Genomic DNA, 27,222 nt, shown 5'->3' on the forward strand with positions numbered 1-27,222 from the left:
AAAGTAATTATTCATTGCAAACTTATTGGTTTTGTATTTATTCCATTTTAAACTTGTTTTTCAGAAGTAACACCTCTTTTTCTTTGTTCTGCTCTCTCAATGGCAATTTAACTATTGTATTCTCTTCTCTACTATTCTCTATTCTCTTTATTTACTCTCTTTACAGTGTCAATGCTTTCGCTTCATAGGCCACAAAGCTCCTCTCTTGCCTTGTGACTCCATGTTTGCTGTTATACACTCTGTATATATGGAGCCTCATCATGTGATTGTATCTTTCCCAAGTTCACCTGGTTGAAATGATCTTCACAGTCATTTAATGTTCGTACTTTTCTTTAATTAGAAAAATCTTTACACTTTTACAAACAAGATTTTAACACTTTAAGGGCATAAACAGATGAGTAAAAAATACATCTAAAAGCACAAAGTCATGAACGTTGTCTATGAAGCTTCAGATATGTGTCACAGCTGCTATAATGCTTCATGTTTGTGTTGCACCTCAGACGTGGAGAGTTTTTTTTTGTTTTTACTTTATTCCATATAAAAATATAGTTTTAGATGCAAGACTCTTAAGAGCAGATGAAGAATGTGCACGCGTCGTGTGTGTTCTCTCCTCCAGCAGTTGCATAATGTTTGTCTCTCTCTGTCGGACATGTGAGCAGCTGAGCCGGTCAGCGGGACATCATTCGCACAAACTCTGAAAACACAAGAAACAGGGAGGAAGATGAGGACGCAGGTTTGCATTTAATGAGGTCTCATAAAAGCAAAGAGATTTTCCTCTTACCCTCAAAGTCCACCAGACCGTCTCCGTTAAGGTCGACATCTTGGAGGATCTCGTTGATCTCTCTGTTGGTCACCTGTTCTCCCATCAGCTTCTTCATGGCCTCACGCAGCTCCATTAAACTGATCTGGCCATCACCGTTAGAGTCGAACTGGAGACAAAGAGAAGCAGGAAACAGGATTACACAAAATGTACTGAACTATTTTTGTTAAACGCGGTGGAGGGGTGGGGTCCAAGGAAGAACTCATTCAACTTTAGAGTGGATTCACATTTTTGGAACGTTGTGAGAAAGGACCATTTTCCAAATTTTTGTGAATTTCTCCAGAAATAATGCAGAGATCAGACGTACTTAAGGAGCTGATGAGTGTGTGCAATTGTGTGTGTGCTGTATTGCGTGCCATTCTAGTATGTTTATACTATCAAACTAAATACACCAGGGAAATCTGTTTGCTTTCAGTGCTTTCAGTTGTTTCTCCTGGCATGACCTTTTTTAAAGCTGAAAAAGGTTCGCAGCCTCGCATGCAATCTTGTTTCCTCGACGTTCTCATACGAGTCAGATTCGTTACATATGTTTTGTCATAGAAGAAAAACCAGAGGAGTTGCTCCAAAGCCCTCGATGCACCGAGAGCCAGTGTTATTTAACAGTATGTAAATCCTGACCTCTCTGAATGCATCTCGCAGTTCTTTGACTCCAATCATGTCTGCTGTCTCTGCCAGCATCTTAGGTCCCATCAGCTCCACAAAGTCTTCAAAGTCCACTTTACCCCCACCTACAGGACACACACACAAACACACACTAAGTAAAAACTAAGAACATTATAAACTGTACTGAAGTGCTTTAGCAGTAAATACAAGTGAGTGAATTCTGTCATAAAAATCATGCATGTAGTTTTTAATAAGTTCCATGAGTTTAATCGTTCTTGTTCTGTTTTGTTTTCCTCTCTTCTATTATTTTCTGTTCTTGCTCTGTCGTGTCTTCCACTGTTACACTCTTATCGTCTGTTTCTGATCTGCTGTCTTCTTCTCGGTTTCTGTTTCTGCTCTTTCCTCTTCTATTTTGTTCTGATTTGTTCTCGTTCCTGTTGTGTTGAGGTTTCAGGCTGCTCTTCCACTCACAGATCTGCTGGCTCAGCTCGATGAGCTCCATCTCTGTGGGCATGTATCCCATGGCCCTCATGCACTCGCCCAGGTCTTTATGACTGATGTAGCCATCTTTGTTCTTGTCAAACTCCACAAACGCCTCACGCAGCTCTGGATAGAAAAACACACAGTGATCTGTTTAGACGTGATCTGTCCCATTGAGCCACAGTGTGATGTGCTGCAGATAAATGATCTCACCATCAATCTCCTCTGGTCTCAGCTCTCGGTCCTGTCAGAGGGAGAACATCCACACATTAACCTCTCACTGTAAAAGACTCACAAACTGAAAATATTTGATTCTGCACAGAGAAGTAAACACTGTTGGATTAAACTCATCAGTGCAGCAACACTGAGCAACACAACCATCTACACACACATTCACCACGACACAAGAGCACATTGAACCGGGAAGAAATGAAACACAAACACAAGAATCAAGTGATCAAAACAACACCAGGAAATATGAAAAAATATAATTAAATTATTTAAGTATCATTTATTTTCATTATTCAAGAAATATGAATAATGATTGAGAAATATTATTAAAAATATGTTTTCAGTTACGTGTGACAGAAGTCATGAAGTCAGACCCGTGTTTGGATCATGAGTTGAGAATGTATGAGATGTGATTGTTTATTATTATTCCAGTCTGGTTTTTACGATTCAATATCATTTGACATGATGAGGAGACGAGATGGTGATTTAGTGCAGTGTTATATTAAAGGTGTCCACTAAGCTGCATCAGACAAACCCGAAATGAAAAACTGTTTAAATCTAAATCTATGTGGATTAGATTGTAAAACACAATATGATATATATGGAAATTCATGTAGTATAAATCACCAGTGGTAAACAGATTATTTGAGGGTGGTTGCCAGGCAACCAACATTTAGAGATTAGGAGATCTAGGTGGTTTAGTTAAAGATACCCTCGGACACATGTCCGCTGTGCAGACACACATTTACTGTATCTCCACAGATGCACATGGCACTCGAGCTTTGCACGCAAGCCTGCCCATACACACTCACACAATGGAAGTTGTGATTCAGTACAAAATTAAGATAAAAGCTTTACAGAATATATAACATATATGGGACAAATCCTCTGAGATCATTTCATTTACTGTGGTTGCTCTGATGAAAATAACCTTTTTTTCAAATGACAAACTAAAAACACCTCAAGGTCAAAGTGATTTATAAGAGGATTTTCTTATGTACATTGAAAAGAGGTGTGATTTACGAAACTGGTCAAACAAATCCCATCATGCTTATGGCGTTGCATAGATTATGTAATGTTATTATCTTCCGGATACGGATGCTGCCATCCTGCCTTTAAGGCGCGCTGCAAAGGGCCGGGTTGGAACCGAACCCGTAGCCACTACAGGAAGACTCATGCCTCCATTTGTGGGATATGCATTAGTCCTCCTTCAAAGATGGAAACCATCTTCATGAAAAATTATTTAATTTAAAACCATAACATAAATGATGTCCTATCTGCTAACATGGAGGAGGATTTATGACCTGTATTGCAGCAAGCCATCGGGGGGCATCCCTTTTGGGGATCTGTCAGTCTCTGTATACATCTTTATAATCAGTCTATGCTTTTCACATATTACATAGTGCAACTACAGCACACTAACTGTCAAGCAGTGAACCAAGAGGCGTCAGGGCCCCTCTGTCCCCCTGAGGGGCCACCTAATGGGTTGTAAATGCAGCCCCGTCCTCCACATCACCTTGTGCAACACGTTTTAGAGCACGACTCCACAAAGCCAGTCAATAGTTTTCCATGGAACTGATCGATCGACCTCTTTGAGCATGTGTGGTGACAAGAGATTTAATCTTCTAAGCCTGAGGGAGGGATGACACAGTTTAGGGAGGCTCAACCATGATGTGGGGATGAAAATGAATCAAAATGACCGGGGAAAGAAAAGTTGCACTGGGGTTGTGTGAGTTTCACAGTGTGCACACTTTGTGTTTTTCTTTTACATACGAGCATCCGAGAAAAGCCCTGTTTGAGGAAGATGCAGGCCGGGCCCACAATGTTGTGCAGCACGTTGCAGTTCTTCACCAGAGCACCGAAAGGATCCTTGAACGGCTTATCCTCCACGTCCTGATCCACCTCCTCCTCTCCCTCTGGCTGCAGACCCTGCTGGCCCACTGCCCCCACTTTATCCTGCTGGGACCCCTCCATTACCCCCTTCAGAGACAGACCAGGTTGTTAACCACTCTCGCTGTCAGACACACGCTGCCTCTGTGACTGTTGTCTTCACACATAGAAAAAAAACAATCCTATCTTTCAAGGAACACGGTTAAGACCCTCTGTTTTCCCGTCGTGCAAACATTAGATAGAATGTGGCCGTAAGCCTGCGTTACATAAGCTGCTTATTATTTCAAGGCAATCCACTCACATCAGATATTATCCTCGCTGCGAAAAACCATCTTGATCTCAGCGTTCTCCTTCTTTGTCCATCCTGCTGTGGTCTCACAACAGCGACATCACTGAGTTCATTCTGCTAAGTGTCATCATACTATCACAGTAAGACGCTACACACAGGGTGTCCTTCATTACAGACTTCTGAGTGGGTGAACTTTAGTGCAACTACGAAGGAGACGATTTATACGAGAAAGTTCAAAACAAACAATTCTACCACATATGTTTGCACACAAATATATAAGATATATAACAATAATAATAATAATAATATCTTATCTTATAAAACAATTATTAGATAAAAGCAAGGTGACCAGTGAGATTGGGTAATTTTTCTAAATAAACAGTTTCAAAAGGTCAAGAATGAACTTTCATGCTCAAAGTTGCACAGTCTTTTAGTCAAGCACAGTAAATTATTATATTTTATATAATCTATAGGGTATATTTCTGGAGGGTATCTTGATTTAATAAGAATATGAGCAGGCATATACAGGCATTTTCTTTCTGCATGAACGTTTTCAGTAAAGTAAAGACTGTTTGTTTATAGACATTGAGTCTATATCGTGTATACTTATTTTAAAATGTATGACGATGACTGATTGATAAAAAAATCTATAAATTAAATCAAATGTTCAAATGATTTCTTTAAACATAAATTATTGATCCATAGACATATATTAGCATTTGCTTCAGTCACTACATACTGTAAAGACTGTTTAGACTTTGTTTACACTGTTGTACAATGTGTGATGATGACTTAACAAAAAACAATCAAATCAAAACTCAAAATTATTTCCCTAAATGTAAATGATCAATCCATCTATGTCTACAATGAGACACCTGAAATAGAAGCATGAAGCTCCAGTCACTCTAACACCAATGAGAAGTAGAAGAGTTCTTACCTTCTTCATTTTATCTTTCATGGATGGTTTGGTGCAGTTGCCCATCACCAACCTTCACTTAAAATCTCACCCTTGTCCTTCCTCTGTCTCTCTATCACACACTTTGTCCTCTTCTTATTTGTCACTTTTTATTTCCTCCTCCTCCTTTTTTCATCTGCTTTGTCTCTTTGGCTCCGGCTCAAGCTGAGAAGTTTTTATTCGACATATCTGGGAGTTCCCATGATGCTGCTCGTCACATCTGCCGCCACAGAGAGGAAAACCAGCTCTAATCCACGCACCAGAGATCCTGACTGACTCCTCTCATCACTACAGATGATCCAACGTCAGGAGAAACGAAGGCAGCACGAGACCAAACCACCTGAAGAAGCTCCACTGAAACCAGGTCAGTCTTCACTGCTGCAGCATCACTGTCTCTTCTCCCCTCACACTGACCAACACTTATAATCCCCACCATCTCTCTCCTCCCTCTAAACCCCCCCCCCCCCCCCCCCCCCCCCCCCCCCCCTCTCTCTCGCCTCTCCTCCTCTCTATCACTCACATGTTGCAGCTGGGTTCAAATGACTTCATCTACAGTGCAAAGAGTTTTAGGGAGGGAGAGTTAAGAGGACATCAACACACAGGGATTAATCCCTGCCATTTCAGATTAAAGAGGAAGATAGGGTGATAAAAAAGAAAAGCAGGAAAGGGATATAATGAGGGGCTGGAGGAGAAGAATCAAAAAGGAGGAGAGAGTGTGCTGTGGCCTGCAATTGTGTAACTGTGTTGGCTGCCAGAAAAGTCACCTCCTTTCACAACAGAAGACACAAACAGTGGGACACAGATAGAAATCTGCAAACTATTGATCTATATTCAACTTAGTGACACCAACTACCTGTATCACATGTCATATTTTATTTCTCATATCTATTTGTGGTGGGGAAGAATCCTCACTGTGGGAGAACATAGTGTGCGTCAGTGCTTAGTGAACATAGTGAGGCCCAGCCTCCTCTAATCAGCCAGGCTATATAAGGAACCTGAGGGCATCTGTCTTTCTCTCTGCTGGTTGCTGGTTATACAGGTATGTTGCTGAAATGACTCACTACCCTGCCAGGCTCCTTTACTGTGGCTTGCACACTAAATTCACTGCCTCCAGCCTGCATGTGCCCTGTTGTCCTGCCTGTGAGAGACACATGCCAATACTGGAGGTGGTGAGTCGTGGTGGCCCCCATTTTGAATGGGTTTATATACAGCATGGTCAACCTAAAAATTGTGTTTTCTTTGTCTTAGGTTCACCTGATGCTGTTTTGTTTGGTTCTGTTTTGGTTAATATTGGTTTTATTCCTTTTTGGCAGCATTTACTTTATTTAGTTTGTTTGAAGTGTTTTCTTTGTTTGAGCAATTGGGTTATACCATTATTGGTTATATTGTTTACAGATGTAATGTTTATGGTTATATTCCAAATTTCTATATTTCCCTAGCTGGGAGGCTAGGCTCTCCGGGTGAGGTCCCCACGTAACGCATGTGAGTGAGACAACTGGGAGAAGAGCGTTGTGTGCACCTTTGTTGCTGTGATGCACCCGAGGTGAGTAACTGGTGGCACATCTGGGCACTCCTCTGGTTAGACTGCCTCTCCACATTTGGCCTCTGGTCACATCTTCCATTCTTTCCTTTGTTTTTTTTATAGTTTTAAGAGATTTGTTACGAAGATTTTAGAGTAACGTAGTAAACTTAAAATGTGATTCTGTTTGCAGCAAATAATAATTTTGCCTATTTGATTCTCCCTTTCAGTTCCAGACCATATAATGTTAAGTTGTCAATAAAATATCCATTGTGATAAAGATGCACGTCTCTGCCTCTTATCAGTAAGAACCTGTGTAATTGATTGGTGTCCAGAGAATTGTCATCACAATTGTGTATATTTCACAACAATTTGGGGGGGGGGCTCAAACAAAAGTAGACATTTAATCCTAAGTTTAGTGTGAGTGGGGGTCAAAGTAGAAACAAGTCTTTGTGTCCAGATTCCTTAGTTTCTCAGATAAACAGTGTTTGCGTTTGTTTTCCATGAAATGTTTTCACTGTTTAGATTATTTTAAAACCTCAAATTAATGAGAAAAGAAAGGACTCATCACAGAAAGAGACGTTACGCAAGACGCTCAGACAGACTTTCTGCCACTGGTGTCAGAGTCGTCTCGGGTCACGCTCAGCAGGAGTCCGAGGTGGTCTAAGTCCTCGCCGGATAGATGAATGATAAAAAAGGGAGACCATTCAAATCACACGTCGAGGTTAGGAGTGCAGTGATAAGTGATCACGGCTGAGCTTGTACAAGGCATCTGTCAACAAATCCCTCCAAAAGCAGATCTGTTATTTTGCTTCCTAAAGTACATCCATATGGAGAGTACAGCTTGTGTGTATCCAATGTCCAACTGGCACACGCACTCTTGTAAGTACTGTTGGATATGAAGGTCTATAATATGATTTACAGTAGAGATACACTGACAATAGAAATAATAATTTCTGGGAGGGAATTTTTACTTTAAAGTGGCACGGTGGAGCAGTGGTTAACACTGTTCCCTCAGGGACAGGATGTTTGGTTGGAATCCTGGTTCATCCTGGGCCTTTCTGTGTGGAAGTTTGCATGTTCTCCCTGTTTTCGGATGGGTTCTCTCCGGGTACTCTGGCTTCTTCCCACAGTCCCAAGACTTGCAGATTGGAGTTCGGGTGGTGTAGATGATGGATTATTGCTTTACTGTGTCAGCATGAATTAATCATGTGTGAAGTGTGTGTTGTTGAAATGCTTTGTGAAGAAACGTTTGACTTCAAGTGCCAACTGCTGAAATGTATGAAACATGACTTTACATATTCTATATTAAAAATATTGTTCCTCACTTCAGACAACTGTGTGAAGTAATGCAATTGGTTTGTTTTTAACTCACTGGGGAAACATTGACTCAATCACAGTTGGAGCATAAACCTGTAGTAACTTGTTTTTTTGGCCTCTTGGGGGCAGCAGAAACAAGTTGAAGACACCAAAGTGACCTATCGGCTTTTAAGTTGATACATTCCCTGGGCTCTCCCTCTTTACACACACACACTATTCCATTCTTCAGAGGACATTACATTGACTTATATTGATTTCAAACAGACTTTACTAACCCCTAACCTGACCTTAAAATGTCCACATACTTTAAGAGATGCAACAGAACTAAAAGAAGGGTAATAAAGATGTCAAGCAAAATTACGACCACACAGACCTGACAAAAGGTTGAATCAGAAAAGTAAAAGGAGTGTGCAGGACCTAAAGAACAATGTGATGATTTGCTAACATGACAATAAAACCCACAGCATTCTCCATAATACTGAGTAGGTCGGGACCCCTTTTGGATCCTACTGTCAAAGAATAAAGATAAAAGTGGCTTTTCTTTCAGCCTGGTGAGTCTCTTGTAATGTGCCGCAGTCACCACCAGAGGCCACTTTAGGACAGGTCTAATAACTGGGGTTTTATTCGACAGCTGCCACAGTGAGGACCTCAGACAGTAACGATTCAACCTCTATTTTTAGCAGAACTTCTGCACAGATTGAGCCTTCAGTGCCTGGCCTGCAGCTTAAGAGCAACCACTGTAAATGAAATGTTACCGGGAAAAAGTTCTTAAGTAGAAACCGGCTGTTTGAGATGAGAAACTCTTAATTGTGAGTGATCTCGCTGTAGCCTGCAGACAAGTATGAGCTCAGTCTCTTTTAAATCATCTAATCCTCAAGCAAAATATTAAGATGTCTATTACTCCCAGATTACTACCATATTCTGTTTTTTGACACCCACTATCTACTTTGTCAGTTTTCTGCTCCACAGGACAGTTCAATTCAATAATCTTGAAAATAATGTCATACTTATATAAACAAATGTACTTTTAGAAGAAATTATTTTGTATTTTGCTATTGTTTACCACAATGCTCTCTGAAACTCTTCCAGAAAACTCTAATTTTCACATCTGAATAAAGACTTTTTAATGAATTAAAATATTACATCTGAAATATGATAGGCCAGAAAAGGATTACGTCAGTGAACTTGTGTGTTTGTATTTATATAAGCACCTTTCTTCTCTTTCTAATCGACCACTCAAAGCACAAGTCCCATTCTCCCATCGCTTCTATGTGCACTGCCTTTTCTGTCACACCTCATTCACACTTTATCAGCACAAACGTTAAGGGCAATTTAGGGTTCAGTATCATGCCCAAGGGCAGTCTGGAGGAGCTGGGGATCAAACCACCAACCCTCTGCTCAGTGGACGACCCGCTTAACCTCCTGAGCTGCATAAAAAGCTCATATTTGCCTGACTTTCATTGTTAATGCTCACTGTCCTTGTGGAGTTCCTTTGTACAATGAACTGCACAGTCGAATAAAATACCCTTCTACCTTTATGATGGCTGTGTTGTTCAAAGTGTTGTTTTATGACACTTTCATGGATGTTTGAATTTAATTTAATGTTTCAGCATCAAGCTTATACTTAGCAGTAGTGCTGTATTGGATTATATGGAGATGTGTTTCTTGTATTCTACCATTCATGTATCTAGTCCACTACATACCAACTTTAAGAACTCACTAATGCATATGAATTTAGATCCTTCTGACATGGTCTACAAAATGGAACATTACAAACTTTAAGTTAAAGTAGATTTTATGGTGAAGCTTTTTAGTAGAATTGCACTAGATTGTGTTTGTGTTCCAGATGTATAGCGAAGAATTATCAGCTCCATACAAAACAACATCAACCAGATGAGCTCCACATCATCAACTTCATGTTTTCAACAAAACTGACACCAGCAATACATGAATAACTCATGACGCAACTGATACCATTAAGCCTGATTCATTACCTGCTTGATTCGGTCTTGATGTGTGTCTATGCACACAGACACACACACACACACTCACATACACGCACACACACACTGAGGCTTACGTTACTGGGTTACGGTTTTGATTGTCTCCAGGTATCAGCATTGAATGACAGTGATTGTGTGTGCATGTGTGTGTGTATGTGTGTGTATGCTTGTGCTTGTGCGTGTGTGTTTGTGTGTGTGTGTGTGTGTGTGTGTGTGCTGATCTGGTGTCACATATACATTAGGTGTGTCCAGTAACAAGAGCTGTCAATCAGAGAAAGATTAGAACAGGTCAGATAGATGGAGCATGGAAAGAAGGACGGAGAGAAGGAAGGAAGGAAGGAAAGAAGAAATTAGAGCTAATAGTATTTAAACCTTTTACTTCCTTAGTAGTACTAGTATTTCTTAATTTCCTAAATATAATGGGATTTGATTGGAGGCTCATTTCTAATGAATCACCACCAGTTCATGTAACTGAGCGTGAAGAGCGTGTGCAGAGCAGATGATGTGAGGTGGATATGCAAAACGTGAAATGTGCCCCCAGACAACACACACACACTGTAAAGCTTAACGATTAAAGTTTAAAGATTCATATTGGCCACTTTCAGAAGTTTATGTTATTAGAAACCTGTATATGATATGCCTATTTTATATATTATTAATATATATTATTTTAATCAATACAAAATATAACTATAAATCAATGACATCAAGTGATTAAAAATAATGTTTATTTGTGTTTTTTTTTTAATGAAATAATTCATGAGTCTTTAAGCCCTGTTTCAGTTTCTCTTGTGCTCGGTGTGGAGGCCGAGGGTTTGTGTTTATACCACATGTTCACAGTCTATGACTCGTCTGTTACACACAAGCTTCACACAACAACAGACCCTGAAAGACCCTCCAGTGAAACAAGACTAATCTTCTCTTCTGCCTCGTCTCTGTCGACTCCTCTCTCCCACTCACTCACTCTTATTTTGGATCACTTACATCACAGCTGACATCACGTTTATTTTCTCTTTACATTGATTTCCTGTTTCTAACTTCGCTCATCGTCGTCATCATCATCATCATCATCACCCCCTCCAGAGTTTGCTGACGGGATCAGGTGGATGGGAGTCTGTGTGTGTGTGTGTGTGTGTGTGTGTGTGTGTGTGTGGGCGTGTGTGTGTGTGTGTGTGTGTGTGTGTGTGTGTGTGTGTGTGTGCGTGCGTGTGTGTGTGTGTGCGTGCGTGCGTGTGTGCGTGCGTGCGTGCGTGCGTGCGTGCGTGTGTGTGTGTGTGTGCGTGTGGGCGTGTGTGTGTGTGTGTGAGTGGGCGTGTGATTGTGTGAGGTTTTTACTTCTGTGTAATCTCTTTTGATTTCATTTTCATACACACAAACACACACACACCACTTTGTCACACCACATGTCTGACCCCGAGGGTGACAGATGCTGTAACAGTGTTGCCTTACCGTGCCGTATCGTGTGTCACTGCTTAACATGTGAGTTATGGGATGTGATTCGATACCGAGCTGATACAATAGCTGCACAGATAGGGTGCTGGCCGACGATGGCCGTATCTGTTACGGATTACACTTAATGTTTCCAAAAGTAAAGGAGCTTAAAACCCGCTCAAACACACGCTATCTCCATCCTTATAGCTTTATCCCTGAAGGGGTGCAGCTCCCGCCATTTCCGGTAGGAGGAGGTGGGGTTAAGGCAGAATGATTAATGTGTGTTTAGCTTTATGACAATGTGACGTGTCAGATGACACACGTCAGGGGTGAGCTGCAGCACAGCCAGGCGTTTCAACAGGAGGTCTAGGGTTTCAGCTGCGGCGAGACATTCAATCAGCTGGAGAACTTGATGCAGAACACACACACACACACACACACACACACACACACACACACACACACTCACATGCACTATCCAGAGATGCCCACAGATGAACCCATGAGTCCCTCACACTGCAGCAGGTGGCTCCTACCTGTCCAAACACAGAGTCCACTATGGGCAGCAGGTCGAGGGGCTCCGCCACCTCCTCTTTCTCCTTCTCTCCCCTCTGTCGACCCTCCATCATCTCCTCCAGCCTCTCCTCCAGCGACGCTCTGTCCTCTGTCGTCGTGGCGAACTGAGGGACCTGATTGGATTTCTGACGGCGGGCAGGCTGAGGAGGAGCAGCGTGATCTCCTCCACCGCCTCCTCCTCCCTGCTCGTTGGTCCGCTTCCTCTGCTTCTGCATCTTCTTCTTGATGGCGGCCTGCACCTGGGGGGGGGTCGGAGGGGTAGAGTGTGTTCAGTCTCGCATACGTCATGATACGTCCTGTTCAGCTCCGCTCCGAGTCGACCACACACACCAATTCTGGGGCTGCACCGTGAACTCGCTCACGTTTAACTCATTTAACACAATTTTATATTTCATGTTATTTACTGATTTTTTACTTTTAACTTATCTCATATTTTCTTATCTTACCTTATTACATCTTACCTTATAACATCTTATCTTATGTTATGTCATCTCATCTTATAACATCACTAATGGACATACCATTTCTGTACATATGTGCACAAAGATGCAAAATGAGGTGTTGAGTGGTTCAGACGTCTTGGTATGAAAACTCTCTGTGTCTACCTGAGAATTCACTGTGACCTTTTAAAATCTCATTTACTGTCTGAAATCACCATGTTTGACATCTGACCCCGGAAGGTGTTTATCTAAATGACCTTCTCTATAAAAATGCCAAAAACACGGGAGCCTTTCATGGAAGAGGACTCTGATATCTAAATGCAGTTTAAGATAGTTTTTTTTTATCAAGACTTAAATAGACTTCCTTACTCATAAAGGAGCATTTCCAATCATTTCATTCTTCTCACAACTTTAACTCACGCAAAACTAAATTCCTGCAGATCTTTTGCGCACATTCAGTTGCATATATACACCCACACAAAACCTAAAATATATATAAAAACGCAACAGCTTGACAGGGAAAATAACACACATGAATACGTTGCACACACACACACACACACACACACAAATGCACAGCAATATAATATATATGGACAGAGAAACACACACCTGTTTTGCGCTCCTCTCTTGTGGGGCGCTCATCGCTGCAGGACCGCCTCCTGTGGCGGACGACTCTCGAATGATCATGAACATCTCGGTGTCACAGGCGCAGGCAGGCAGACTCTCTCTCTCTCTCTCCCTCGCTCTCCCTCCCCCTCCCTCACCCTCACACACTCTCTTCCCTCGTCCCTGCTCCTCTCCTCGCTCTTCTGCAGAAGCTGCCTTTATTGTTTTTGCTTTATGCACTAAAATTTCCCAACATGGATCTGTCAAATTCTCTCAAAAATGACTTTAAATGGTGCACAGTGCAGTGGCAGTCTCTCCTTTGTTCCTGGTTTAAAAAGTGGAAAAGAATGAATGAAAAATAATAATAATAATTCTTCAAATGAACAGCTCCTATGTCCTCCTGTCTGTTGCTCGCTGCTCTCAGTCCTGGTCCGTTTTCCTCAGTGATGCACGGTGCATCCGTCTATACTGTATGTCTCTCTGCTGTGGCGCAGGTGAGGAAGGTTTTTAACATCAGCTGATGTCTTGGCTATGGGATTAAATTCCTGCACTTCTGGCCCCACTGGCTATCGCCTGGTCCTTGACGTGACACTCAATACCCCCTGAACTTTAGCTCACTCGCATTATCCACCTATAACAGGTCGACCTCGCCCCCTCTCTTCCCTCCCTTTTCCACCTCTTTTCCACCTCTTTGCCTTCATCACAGGTGAACACTCCTCCTGTTGCCATGCAGGGTTTTGGTTTTCACTACCATTTCTGGTGCCGGTGTATGTTTCATCCTTTATGCAAGGCACTTTTGAGTCAAACTGTTTTTCTGTCATGTCTCTTCTTCTTCACCTTCGTCCCGTTGCCTCTCTCCCACCCTCATCTCTCTCGGTATAAATCCTCTGTCATATCTGGAGCCTTTGTTGTAACACAAATTGGATTTTTGTCAGAGGTGGCCAGGTCAGGTATTTGTTTAGTGACATGGAGAGAGGGAGAGAGACAGAAAGAGAGGGACTCAGCAGCGACACTACGTTTGATGATGAAAGACTATTTTGTGCAGCTCCACATCACCTCTGTGTTGTCCTGCATGCATAATCTTATCCAGGAAGCATGACTGAGCACACACAGGTGTCACCACTGAGCTCTATTTTTAGACACCAATGCTCACGCAAGCATGTGAACATGTTAATGTGGTTTTCATGTCTCTAAAACGGCCCATATAGCTTTGTGGCGTTTATGTAAAAACAACTAACATCTCACTTTTCTCTGTATAACATCTCTCATCAATTTGTCTCTACTTCCAGTGGAAAATGTGGATGTTTTGAGCTGATGAAACATCTCACCTCTTCCTCTGTTCTGCTCTTTCCTGAAATATCCCTCAACTCGGCCGCTTCTACTTTCTCTCCTGTTATTTCACATCAAACATTCGTCTTCCAAACTGAAACCCTGATGGTGTCTATTCTCCACAGTTGGGGATGACGTACAGCTTGACCTCCCTCCAGCTCCCGATGAGGCCTCCATCATTCTTTTCAACGTCATCTTTCAACTGCCTCTCCATCTTTCTTCAGCCCCCTCTCCTCATCGACTATTGATCAGAGGGGAGAGACAGATTCTTTAGCGGAGGCCGAAAAGAGATCCGTTTCCGGAACCAAAAAGCAAAGCAGGGTTAAAAATAGAGTTTGTTCTATTCTGGGAACAGCTCAGTCATCTGAGGGAGGAGAGATGGAGGATGAAGAGGATGAAAAGAGAAATGAGCGATGAGGGATAGAAAAAAATTGATTTTCTAAAATAAAATGGCAAAAACTTTTGGACCTCTTTCTCCTGCGACTTGTCTTTCACCTTGACACTTCCTGAAACCGATCATGTCCGGGGGCCGAGTGAGCAGTAATATAGAAGTGGGGGCTTGAGTTACCTCCATGTTGATCAAGCCGCAATAATATCTAATTACCGATCAGGACAGTTAGAGGAGAGAAGGCCTGGACCGATTCATTAATTAAACTGGTTAATTTATGGGCAGATGACACACAGATTAAGCTTCACGGATAACAGATACAGTTATTTAGGTCAGACCAATGCTCATTACTTATTTGTTCGTAATAGTAGTCACCGATTCTGCCTCGACTGGCACGAGGGGCCTCATTAACCTGAAGCTTAACTGCACAGTGAAGGAGGAACAGCAGCCGATGTGAGTGTATCCATGACGGGTAAACACCAAACTCAACACCCTGAGTGGAGCCACAGATAATCAACTGATTAGAAGAAACAGGTAATTACAACTGGAGAGCACGATATCATGAAATGTTCAGGTTTTGTGTGAAACTATGTTTTTCTTTAGATCTGTGTCTGACGTGCGAGTTGCTCTTGTGTTGTGTTGTGTTGTAAAAATATTTAATTTGGGGAATCGCCTGGCGTCTAAATAGTTATGTTCACAGCAGGCTGTTTGATTTTTGTGTTTTTGATGTTAGTATCATGTCAGACAAATCGCGATCCTGCACACTCGTATCAGCCTCACCTACTTCGTGACTGTGGTGCGATACATTACTTACCAAAGGTTATCCAAATAACATCTTTCAGATCTGGATAGGCCTGTTTGTCCTGCAGGAGATTCAACCACTCCTGGTCTCTCTGTCTTTTTTATGTGAGTGATTAGTGTGTTTGACTTTTACCTTAAGTTTTAGTTGATCATCTTATCTTCTATTTTTATTAAACTTATCAGTGCTCTACAGTGCAGTGGGAGTTTTGGAGGTTTTTTTCCTCGTCTGAATTGAGGGTAAAAGGATTGTTGTATGTTGTGCAAAGCAGAAGGAGGTCGTCTTCAACCCTGTCCGTTTGTTTGTAAACAAGATTACACAAAAACTACGGATTACCATGAAACTTGTTGGCAAGATGTGTTATGGGTCAAGGAAGAACCCATTAAATTTTGCTCACTGGTTTCCAATCGAATTATTCATGGAACTTGATGAAAAAAAAAATCAGGCACATTTAGAGGACTGATATTTATGAGTGTGTGAAATTTGGTGCAGCCTGATAAAGGTTGAAAAATAATCCCGTATAACTACTTGAGATTTTTCTCCTCTCATAAAAGCTTCGGTCAGACTGTGGCAGCTGAGTTTATCCTCTGCATGGTTTATAAAAGCAGCTCTGAGTTGTATGTTATAGCGACCACTGAGCGGCAGTTAGTTAGTTTGTGGCGCCCTCTGGTGGAATCAACTGTACTAACAACAACTTCAGCAGGACATTTCATCACTTTATTAAAATCTTGCACAGTGTTTACTCTGATCTTAACGTGGATGTGACACGTTAGAGGTGTAGTGTTGGACACAGTTGACTGGCTGAGAGGTCAGAGGTGTCATTGTAAAGGCTGTAAAGTCAGAATTTGTATAAATCTGCGATACACATCATTGCTTTAGATGTAGATGTAATAACAAGTATAACACAAGATATATAAAAAGAGCAATAAGATATGATGTTGTTATGTTATTTGAAAAAACATGCAGTAAGATATTTTAGCAAAATTCATTAATATACAATTAAAAAGCTTTCTGCCAAGACTCTATCAGTAAAGTCTTTGATTAGATTTCTTACAATTAATACATGTCCCCTATTTTCCAAATGAATTCAGGACCAACACAAAATATTAACGGAAAAATAATAAGTAGAAATAGTTACTTATTGTCAACAAGTTCCCTGAAAAGACCAAAACCAGACATGTGTGAATGTTCCCCTTAGTTCAAGTTCTGTCATGTCAGATGAGATGTTAATCTTCTTTATGCCACACCTGAGAGAGAGATAGAGCCTGGACTCTGCAGGTTGGTCATGTGTGGTGACATCTTTGGGTCCTCCCCCCCCATCCGTGGTGTGTCAAGGCCCCCAGGATGTAACCTTTGATTGGCTGTCAAACCCCATTCATTTCTACTGAAGCCGATTATAAAAAAAATGCAAAAACAACAACCACAAATATATATAGATCCATTAAAAAGAAAAAATAGTCGAATTAATTCCCTCCAACAGCTGGACACTGCAATTTTAGCAACGTTTTTTCAAAAAGGAGGTAATAGCGCATTTAGGACTATTTTCATCTGTGGATTAATACACATTTGGTGCTTTAGTGAGTATTTATGGCAGCAGCAGAGTGTGAGGGGGATTTACTCAAAATAAAACAACCGTGTGTGTGTGTGTGTTAGTGAGATCCAGAGCAACAGTGTGGCTCACTCTGTGGGGTTAGGATATAAATAGGTCTAATGAACAGGGGAATGAGCTACATCAGGTTTTGTTTCCACGTAGGAAAAATTCATTGTTGTTTTTTCGTCATTTCACGGGAACTTGTCGACAATAAGAAACTGTTGAATATTTCCAGCCATGTCCTCATTTGTCTCATCTTTAACTAGTTCCATCTTAATCATAGTATCATAATCGCCTGCATGTTAATCATCACAACATCATTCATTCAGCTGAATCTTTATAACAAGGCAGATGTGTGAAAGCTCAAGTCCATCCGTCTTCATCTGCTGCTGAATCTCTTTTTGCAGTTTCATTCTGAGTCTGTTGGGTCCTATGATGAAAAAGAGTGTTCATCCCCAGTGTGGCGTTACTATAGTGAGCGGATCCCAATTGTGTCCGTTGATAATTGGCCAGGGGTTAAAATATGGGAAAACCGGCTCGCTGAATTTGGCATCATAGAAGGTGAATAGGTGGCTCATGTCTCCCGCATCGTAAAACGCCACTTCGCCTCGACCATAGTCCAGATAGACCCCCACCCTCCTGGGGGGTTTGGAGGGGTACAACAAGCTGTCCTCTGAGTCGGTGCATGCTTCGTACTCACTGGTGCCATCACCGTTGTCCCTCAGCACGAGGGTCCAGAAACCATCGTCGGGGCAGAGGCTGATCTCCTCCTTCCTGTTGACCGAGGCCGCGGCCACACCGAGGCCCCACGCAGTCTTGGAGCCCACCTCCACCTCCCAGTAGTGTCTGCCAGAGGAGAAGGCTTCGGAGCCCAGGACGATGTTGTAGCGGGTGAAGCGCTCCGGGTTGTTGGGCAGGTTGGGCTGGATTTGGCCCACCTGGACGTTGGTGCAACACGGGGAAACCCACAAGCAGGGGTAGGCTGTGTCCGGGTTGAGGGTCACCGCTGTGACTGCTGAGAGGGCGACAGTAAAGAAAGTGAGAAAATGAAGCTACAGAGCTTTGATTGTTGAGAATGACCTGAGAAGGACTCTTCCGACAGTGACCTTCAACAAGATATTGAAAGCCAACCTGCTCAATTACAGTAAGACGAGCCCGATAAGAGCATCAGGTACATGGATACAGATAAAATATAAATGAAATAGTGCGTCAACATAGAAAACTGCGATGTAATTCCAGAGATTCATTTAATCCGGTACGTCTGTCTCGTGTTACTGCATCAACAACACCTGAAGTGTTATTAGGTAATTAACGCTCTTTAATTGAAAGATTATACATTTACCTTCTACATGTAAGCAAATTAAATAAATGAAAGAGTTCACTCTTTTCCCCCGAGTTGCCTTGAAACATAAAACATTTAAAATGTTATGTTTAAAAAATAAAATATAAAAATAATAATAATAATAATATCCAAAACACACACACACACACACACACAGCCTGTTAAAACAACTGTACGGCTGTTTCTGTGGCACTGGAGTCGCTTTAATGTCTGAGAAAATTACTCTTAAGCTTCCATAACAAACTAGGCGTGGTTGGAAAGTCCTGTGTGTTCACTAGACTCTGAGGTGAAACAAAAGATGCTATTTTGCAGAATGATCCAGTGTTTTCGCAGCTTAACCAACACAAAGGAATAATTGCTGCATCAACTTTGATCGTTCCATTTTTTATTTCTACCTGTCCGTGTGTGTGCCTGTGTGTGTGTGTGTGCCTGTGTGTGTGTGTGTGTGTGTGTGTGTGTGTGTGTGTGTGTGTGTGTGTGTGTGTGTGTGTGTGTGTGTGTGTGTGTGTGTGTGTATCTACCTGGCAGAAAAATGGAGCTCATCTTCCTCCAGGTCCTGTACTGCAGAGGACCCAGAAACTCTCCTGACTGCAGATCAACACCCACCTCTGGAGGGCGCTCAAACAAACTCTCAGCCCTGAGAGACAGACAAAAGAAAAAGCCAACAACCATGACAACCAGAAGCAAACACATACAATCAATACACACAAGAAGAAAATAGGGTTTTGTATTTGTCTATAGTCGTTTCACAACTGTCACAAGATTCAATATATTCAATTGAATTAAAGTCCCAAAATGATAGAAGGTGTAAACACTGTGGTTTCTTAAAAGGACCCATGTGAACAGTTTGGGGGGGATCTATGATGAAATTTAATATAATAATCATGATCATGATTTCATCAGTTGTTCATCAGTTCGTGTTTTCATCACCTAAAAACTAAGAAAGGTTGTTTTGGGGCAGCTGTGGCTCAGGGGGTAGAGCGAGTCGACGGTGGTTCGATCCCAGTCTTCCTCATTCTGTATGCTCAAGTGTCATGGCCATAGATGCACTGTATGAATGACTGTGTAAGTGAGTGAATGGCAAAAACTCTAGTGTAAAGCAAGTGGTCATCAAGACTAGAAAGGTGCTATTTAAATACAGATCATTCAGCATTTTGTATCCTTCATATCTACATAGATGTGTCCTCTTCAACAGAGCCCACTTTGTTGTTGCATCACCATGTTCCTACAGTAGTAGCCCAGAAGGGCCTCTAGTGGTTTTATGTTTCAGGGTCTCTGCAGGTTCTCCCACACGCTTGGAAAGGGAGGGGTAGGGGGGGTGCAGGTTAGTTGCAGTCTGCAACCTCACCACTAGATGCCCCTAAATCCTACAAACTGGTCCTTTATTATAAATGTACAGCATATTGAGGGGGGTCTTCATTCATCAAGTTTATAAATTTGCTTTAAACAGAAAAAAAATATCTAGGGAGGTAGGGACACTTTGTAATGGTGCTCTCGTTAATGGGAGGACAAGATGAATCCCTAAACCACAATCATCTGGTTTCAATGAGACTTGAAACCGTGTCCTTGTGACTGTCATGAAGAGAAAAAACAAGAGATAACACAGAGATTAAATGATCTTGTTATGATGATACTCACCCTCCGATGAAATCTTTGATTCCCTAAAAGAGAGCAGATCACAACAGGCCTGGGATTAACAAACACTTCAGTCTCTGCAGAAATATGCAGATAAGATCTCTGACACTATAACTATATATTAGTCTTTGGTATTTTCCCCACTCTTATTCATGACAATGCTCCATTCATTCTTCTCCACCTCCTCTTACCTTGAGCTGCTCTGGGTTCTCCTCCTCCCTCAGTTTGACGCAAAGCTGATCGGCCGTACTATCCAGCTCGCTGATTTGCTCCGTCGCTTCAGTGAGCACCTCCTCCAGCTGGTTGAGCTTCTCCTCTTTCTGCTTCTGCAGCTTCTCCTTTATGCGCTCCTCCTCCTCCAGGAGAAACTCCCTGAGGCGGCCAAACTCCACAGAGACCAGGTCCTCCAGATCTGACGCTCGCTCCTGGCACACAGGGAGGACAGTGGTCAACAAAAACTAAGTGCTTTTCAGGAAAAAAAAAAAAGTGTTTGCTGTGAACTACATTGTTTCTTATTTCTGTGAAGTGTCCTTTTTAACGACAATTTGTGTAAATGGTCAATCAACCTTTCAAGAATAACAAAGTACATGTATGTGTTTACATTTTTTGATAGTTTTGATCATCTGTACTTAATTTCTTTTATTATTTTTCTTTTATTTATTTTACTTTGTTTTGGGTACTTTTCACTTTTACTCCACTTATCAGTCAATATCTGTACCTTGTACTCCACTAATTTATTTACAATGCAGTGTGTTAGCAGCATTCTTTATTAATATGACAGAGGCTGTGCTATTATTGTATTCAACAAAAATATACAGTACAGTAGGCACAGTTAATATTGTAGTAAATGGTAAATGGTAAATGGTTTTGTATTTATACAGCGCTTTTCTAGTCTTGATGACCACTCAAAGTTCTTTACAGTACAGTTTTACATTCACCCATTCACACACACATTCATACAGTGCATCTATTAGCAGCACTTTGTTGTTCTATGAGTAGAGTGCTACATTAGGGAATAGACTACACTCGACATGTATTTACTTTTAAAAGTATATTTAAAAGCAAGTAATTACAAATTTTTTACTCAAGCATAGATGTTTATGTGGTACTTTTAATTTTACATTTTTCTTCCTCTACCATTGCCAAAAACATAAAAATAATTTAAAGGTGTGTTCCCGAATCACACAGGGTGAAATCTTTCAGCATGTTACACTGACTGAGTCACAGTATTAAGTATTTTACAGTGGCTGTTTGTCTCGAATGAATCATGCCACTAAATAAGTATTATATAGAGCAAATGCCATTACTCTGGATGTGGCAAACAAACAGAACTTGCACATGTCACCATCACTTAACAAACACACACAAGCAGTGTGAGAAATCTGCAGGAAAAGACAAATTGACAAACTTCCTCTCAACCTCGCTCACCCACATCCTGTCGCATACTGACAGAGACGCAGAGAAGTGAAAATGTGTGAGTGGGCAAATTAACTGGGTCAAGCGGACAGACAGTAAAATACACACACTGAGAGACAGACAGGAGAGAGAAAGAGGACACGCACAGACATGTAGTTATTTGCTGCAGCTGAAACACTCCACTTTGGGCTCATATCTCGGCTTAACAGGCACACACGCACACGCACACGCACACGCACACGCACACACACACACACTTTAAGTAAAGGCTGAAGTGCTACCAGGCCTAAGTTCTGTCTGCTGTTATCTCTCTCTATGAGGGTGTGTAACATCTACTCTTTTGTGCATGTGTATTCTTGTGTGACCTCCCCTGTCAAAAATGTGAACGTGAAAAAGGTAAACATGTAGACGTGTGTGAAGGTTTAAGAACCACCCGCTACATTTCAGAAGAAGGCCTCAAGCATTTGCAAAACTTGAGAATCTCCACGTCTGACGAACGAGTCGCTGAGTAACAACCTGTTGTGTCACCAGCGGTCATAACTAGGAGTCATCCACAGTCATTCACTGGTAGAGGTGGAGAAAAGCAGGTGAACGTTGCCAAGCTATACTGGTTCTATCACAACACACACCCACACACACAAACACACAAACGCACAAACACACACACAGTTATGTAAAGCTTAGGTTGTACTCAAGATATTTTCTTTCTTTCTTTCTTTATAAGCTAATAACACACATACACACAGCCTTTGAAAACAGCTGTACAGTGAACCACAAACGTTGGACCCCATGGGGACTCCTGGTTGTGACAGGATCAGTGTTTACGCTGGAAAAGGTCCTAAAGAGGTAACAAAATGAGTACACACACAAACACACACACATGCACATGCATGAATATATCTATGTATGTATTAATAGTATTTATGGATTATGTTCAAGATATAATCTTTCTTTCTGTCTTTCTTTCTTAGAGAATAACACACACACGCACAGACACACACATATACACACACACTTGTTGGTACCTTAATGATGAGGATCTTTTCGTTGGTCTGTTGTTGGAAGAGCGTTGCCTCCTCTGTCTGTAGCTGGACACTCTCCAGAGCCACAGACAGTTTATGCTGTTGTGAGCAGAAGAAATAGACAATCACATGTGAGACTGGGTCTAAAAGTGAGCTCAGTAAACTAGATTATACTTAAACGAGGAGTTAATTTGATCTGTGCCGCTCTGAACAACAACAACAACATCATCTTTAATGGGACTCATATGATTCTGACCCCGGCTGAATGGGAATTCACCGCCCTGTGAAACATGTCAAAGAGACAGAGAGGCCTCACACAGTGTGTGGTGATGGTCAGCTGCAGGTCTCACAGTGTGGGGAAGTTTTCAGAGTTCACACTGACCTGCTGAATTCCTCAAAAACAGAAAAATGCCCCAAGGCTGCAGTGGAAAACAGGCAGTCTGCTCTAATAAAACAACTTCCATGTCATAACATCACGGTCAGTGAAAGTAACTGCTAACACCAGAGCAGTGGTGGTTTTTCAAGTCAAGAGGAAACTGCTTCTCTGATTTGACTTTTAGGAGTGTTTGACAAACTTGAGCAACATTTTGAACAAAGAGAGGAAAGTTACATGAATGATCAATCACTGTTTAATAACATCTGCAGTCATCACTTCCTCTGAGAAAGTGCTCTGCTGTAAGGTAATAGTGGTTCACAGACTCGGAAAGTGGCATTTCCTGTGTGAGACACCTTGGGTTTAAAATGTGAGAAGAGGAACTGTCAGAGAGAAACGTGTCCATGAGACAGAGGCCTACCTTGTAGTTTTCAAAGGCCTCAGTAATGGGGATGACATTGTGGGTCTTGTGGTCCCGGGACATGCCGCACACCAGGCAGATGGGGAGCTGGTCGTCCTCACAGTACAGCTTCAGCTTCTCCTCATGCTCCTCGCACATATCCATGCCCAGGCGCGGCCAGTGCCCGATGGAGGAGGCCACGCTGCTCATGCTGGACCCGGGCTCCCGCTCCTCCGGCTCCTCCAGGGCGCCCTCCGGGTCCCACCCGGGGATCCCCGCGGCCGTGTCCATGACGCTGGCTCTGCGCACACTGTCCACGACGTTGCACAGGAGCGAGTTGGGCCGCAGCTTGCGTGAGCACGACTTTCTGCACTTGGGACAGCTCGACTGCTCGTCCGCCTTGGCCTCCCAGCACTGGATGATGCACACCTGGCAGAAGTGGTGTCCGCACTCGAGGATCACCGGGTCACGGAACAGCTCCAAACACACCGGGCAGGTCAGCTCCGACTGGAGTTCGTCAAGCGCGTTGGGCTCCGCCATTCTGTGCAGAGCGCATAGTCCTGAGATTAGAGAAAAAACAACAAAGTCTGATGGCAGCGGAGGACAAGTAAAGACTAGACCGCGGCTCTTCCGTTCTCACTGAGAGAGGGAGTGGTCTGAGGCTGACAGCAGAGACGGAAGAGACGGAAGAGACGGAGGACGAGGAGCCACCTGTCTGCTGAGCGAGCTGCAGCTCCGTGCCAGGACGCACGGTCTGCGCCCGGAGCCAAACCCACTCTGTGGGAAAGAGAGAAACCTCAACTCAACAGGCGGTCATGTTTGTTTGGGCGCCTGAGGCTCAGAAGGTAGGGCAGGTCGCCCTCTCCAGATGGTTGTGGGTTCAATTCCTGGTTCCTTCAACCTGAATTTGGACAAGACACTGATCCACTAAATGCTCCTGACGGCTGTGCCAACTGTGTATGAATGTTTGAGTGAATGTCACTTGTATTGGCCAAATTGAAGAGGCGCTAGATAAATATATAAAATATATATGTTATATCATCGTAATGAAGAAACACAGAGAGCCCTATAGCACTATTAACTTCCACCCTCTCGAATGAAACGACTTAATTAAAAATAAGCAGAACACTAATAAGCACAGAATGAAATGAATATGTTTGGGGGCCAAGGCTGATAACAATATTAGGCAGTAAAACATTTCCCACATTATATATATCAGCCAAAATTTGTTTCAGAATAAACAAATTCCTAAGACGTTGATATCGAACCCTTATGTCAAAGAAATGTAATTGAGGCCTGACATTTCAACTACTGTATAAACAAAACGAAAACACAACCAACTTTATAGAACTTGTGTTGAGAAAATAAACAAATTTTGTATTAAATATGAACATATTTGCAAATTTTTCCTGTATTGTTTTTTCTGATGAATAAAAGTTTTCATATCGGCAAACACAAATGTTGACACTGATCATATCTGCCCTTTTTTTAATCAGCTCTCTTTATAAGCTTTAAAATCAGTCTGGTTACCAGGTGATGAATCATCTGTCTGATAAAGTAGAGCTGTTTACAGTGCTTGATTAAGCGTGATAAGCACATATCATATCAATGTCGGTAAATCAATAGAGTTCTTACTTCTTATAAGTCAACAACAAAAGTTTGTGATTCATCTGTACTGATACTGTCAATCAGCTGAGCTCATAGTGGAGACGTTCATGATCCAATTCTGCAGATGAACAGTAATTGTTTCCAAGTTGTTAATAAATAGACCAGTATATGATTCAGATCATTTACATCCTCCTTCCTGAAGGTCAGAGGTAAAAAAAAATCCATGTTTTACAGATACCTTATAATTGCTCAATAAAGCATCTGTGAGTAAGTCATGGTAAACGAATAACACCATTGGTCACAGTTCCTGATCAAAAGGTTGTGGGTTAATATGTTATTTCCATAGTTACATGTGTGTTGAATGTAACTTCCTCAACAGGGACAATGTTGGGTTGGAGCAACTCATTTTCTTTTCTGAATATTGATATTGAGTGAGATTAATCAAATAACAGCAGTAATTATAATGAGGCCTCGACATTATGAACTCGCTGTTTAAAAATCAAAATGTGTTTACCAAGTGGGTTCAAGCCGTCACTTAATGTGTTGCACAGAGATTTTTGTTGTTACTATTTACATATAGCATTTACTTTACCTAACTGTGAATCATATATTTATCTCTCTATATATAAATAGAACAATGTAACACCTAAACACTTATAGTTATCTGCATGGGTTATCTATAGGTAAGTGATTTCTTTGAATGAACAAAACTAGCTCAATATTTTTTATTTAGTCTGTGTTTATTTATTTAGGCCTGTTTATTATGAGGTACTCTGTGACAATCTAGTCTATATATGCTAAACAATAAATAAACTTCATCCCTTCATGGTTTTTATTGCTGCAGCTTAATAATACATTACAATCATTTTAAGATAGTATAGTTTAGAACTTAACTTTGTTATTATAAACAAACTTTTATTTACTAATTTATCCAATGATTAAATGAGAGAGCTGTCATGTTGCATAGCTCTTTATATATTTTTACATTCTGAAAACTTTGTGTTTTACCTTTATCTCTATTGTTGGGGACTATACGAATATGATTGCTTCCGCTTTATGCTTCAGAGTGAAACAGTAGTGTTCAGACTGAGTTCAGACAGGTCGTCTGGTGTTCAATAGAAATTCCAAAACACGCCCTGCAGCCTCTGAGTCAGGAACCCAGATCCAGGAAGAAGTAGGGAAACTTGCTGACACAGAGCATGTCACCAAGACTCAGCAGCTCTGCTCTGTGTGGCAACAGAAACTATGGTGAGGAAAAAAAAGATATGGTGATTTTCGACCATCCTCGTCACCAGTGACTATTATTTCAGCGATATTACTCACAGGGCAGCCGGTTTCACCAATCTGACCTGGATTTGTACCTGAACAGTTGTTCCTCTGGGTGCACACCAGAGGGCCGTGATGTGCAGTCTTTCAGAAAAGCAGAAGGGAGAACATCCAAACATCCTTAGTTGCTGGACAGAAGTGACAAAAGTCTGAAAAACATGTTGTCCTCACAAGGTCCTGACACCAGTTGATGCTCCAACAAACTTTTTCTATTTTACCTATTACATTCTCATTTTCTGATTTTCATGATGTGCAGTCTACCACCTGCATCTCAGAGACACACTTTAAGTTTCATACAGTTTCTGCTGCTTTGTTCACTGATTAAACCCTTTTTTTCCACAAACCTCCAGAGAACCTGAATCCTGACAATAGTCCTGGCAGTCACTGATATTGAAAAGGGTTCTATTGTTTGGAAAACTAATGCCCATTCACTCATTTGTAAATTGTCTTAATTGTGTCAATACAATCACGATGCACATACACACAAAACAGCAGCAGAAGAGCAAAGACTTCTTTCAATAAAATCTGTGTTTGTAGCTCAGAGCGTGACCTTTTTCTATTTTGAATCAATCCATTGACAAATATTTGTACTCATCCAAGTTACCTCATGGCTTTTATTTGTAGTGTACATGACTCTGGTTTCCCAACTTCTTTATGTCCTTTCCACAACCTCAACAATTACACAATCTCCAGTAAAATGATCATGTTTGAAAGATTTGTGTAAAATAACTGAAGCAGAGGATTTTCCCACGAACACACGAAGCACGTAACGGGAAAAATATGCCACAGACTTTATGTGAAATTGTGAAATAACAGAAGTACTACGT

General features: G+C 41.6%; 2 protein-coding genes across 6 annotated transcripts; both read right to left on the reverse strand.

The window, feature by feature from the left end:
- Positions 1-300: 300 nt before the first annotated feature.
- Positions 301-13,306, reverse strand: cabp2b (calcium binding protein 2b). Of its 3 annotated transcripts, XM_034597428.1 has the most exons (7): positions 13,170-13,306; positions 12,078-12,356; positions 2,117-2,147; positions 1,895-2,029; positions 1,439-1,548; positions 782-929; positions 301-694 (listed from the first exon to the last, which is right to left on the reverse strand). In XM_034597428.1, the coding sequence occupies exons 1-7, from the start codon at positions 13,251-13,253 to the stop codon at positions 669-671; spliced, it is 813 nt and encodes a 270-aa protein (XP_034453319.1). In that variant the 5' UTR covers positions 13,254-13,306; the 3' UTR covers positions 301-668. The 3 variants fall into 3 exon arrangements, with proteins under 3 accessions (XP_034453319.1, XP_034453322.1, XP_034453321.1); XM_034597431.1 differs by lacking the exons at positions 12,078-12,356; positions 13,170-13,306 and adding an exon at positions 3,908-4,378; XM_034597430.1 differs by lacking the exons at positions 12,078-12,356; positions 13,170-13,306 and adding an exon at positions 5,251-5,659 and having other exon boundaries at positions 444-694.
- LOC117768928 (nuclear factor 7, brain-like) lies at positions 10,266-24,394 on the reverse strand. 3 transcript variants are annotated; one of them, XM_034597426.1, is made up of 7 exons: positions 23,483-24,394; positions 22,692-22,787; positions 20,442-20,675; positions 20,254-20,276; positions 19,137-19,252; positions 17,316-18,288; positions 10,266-10,282 (listed from the first exon to the last, which is right to left on the reverse strand). In XM_034597426.1, exons 1-6 carry the CDS (start codon positions 23,999-24,001, stop codon positions 17,723-17,725), a joined length of 1,554 nt encoding a protein of 517 aa, XP_034453317.1. In that variant the 5' UTR covers positions 24,002-24,394; the 3' UTR covers positions 10,266-10,282; positions 17,316-17,722. The 3 variants fall into 3 exon arrangements, with proteins under 3 accessions (XP_034453317.1, XP_034453316.1, XP_034453315.1); XM_034597425.1 differs by lacking the exon at positions 10,266-10,282 and adding an exon at positions 10,304-10,326; XM_034597424.1 differs by lacking the exon at positions 10,266-10,282 and adding an exon at positions 12,803-12,814 and having other exon boundaries at positions 16,449-18,288.
- Between the last annotated feature and the right edge of the window lie 2,828 nt (positions 24,395-27,222).

Source organism: Hippoglossus hippoglossus, chromosome 10 (assembly GCF_009819705.1).
Source record: "Hippoglossus hippoglossus isolate fHipHip1 chromosome 10, fHipHip1.pri, whole genome shotgun sequence".
Lineage (NCBI taxonomy): Eukaryota > Metazoa > Chordata > Actinopteri > Pleuronectiformes > Pleuronectidae > Hippoglossus > Hippoglossus hippoglossus.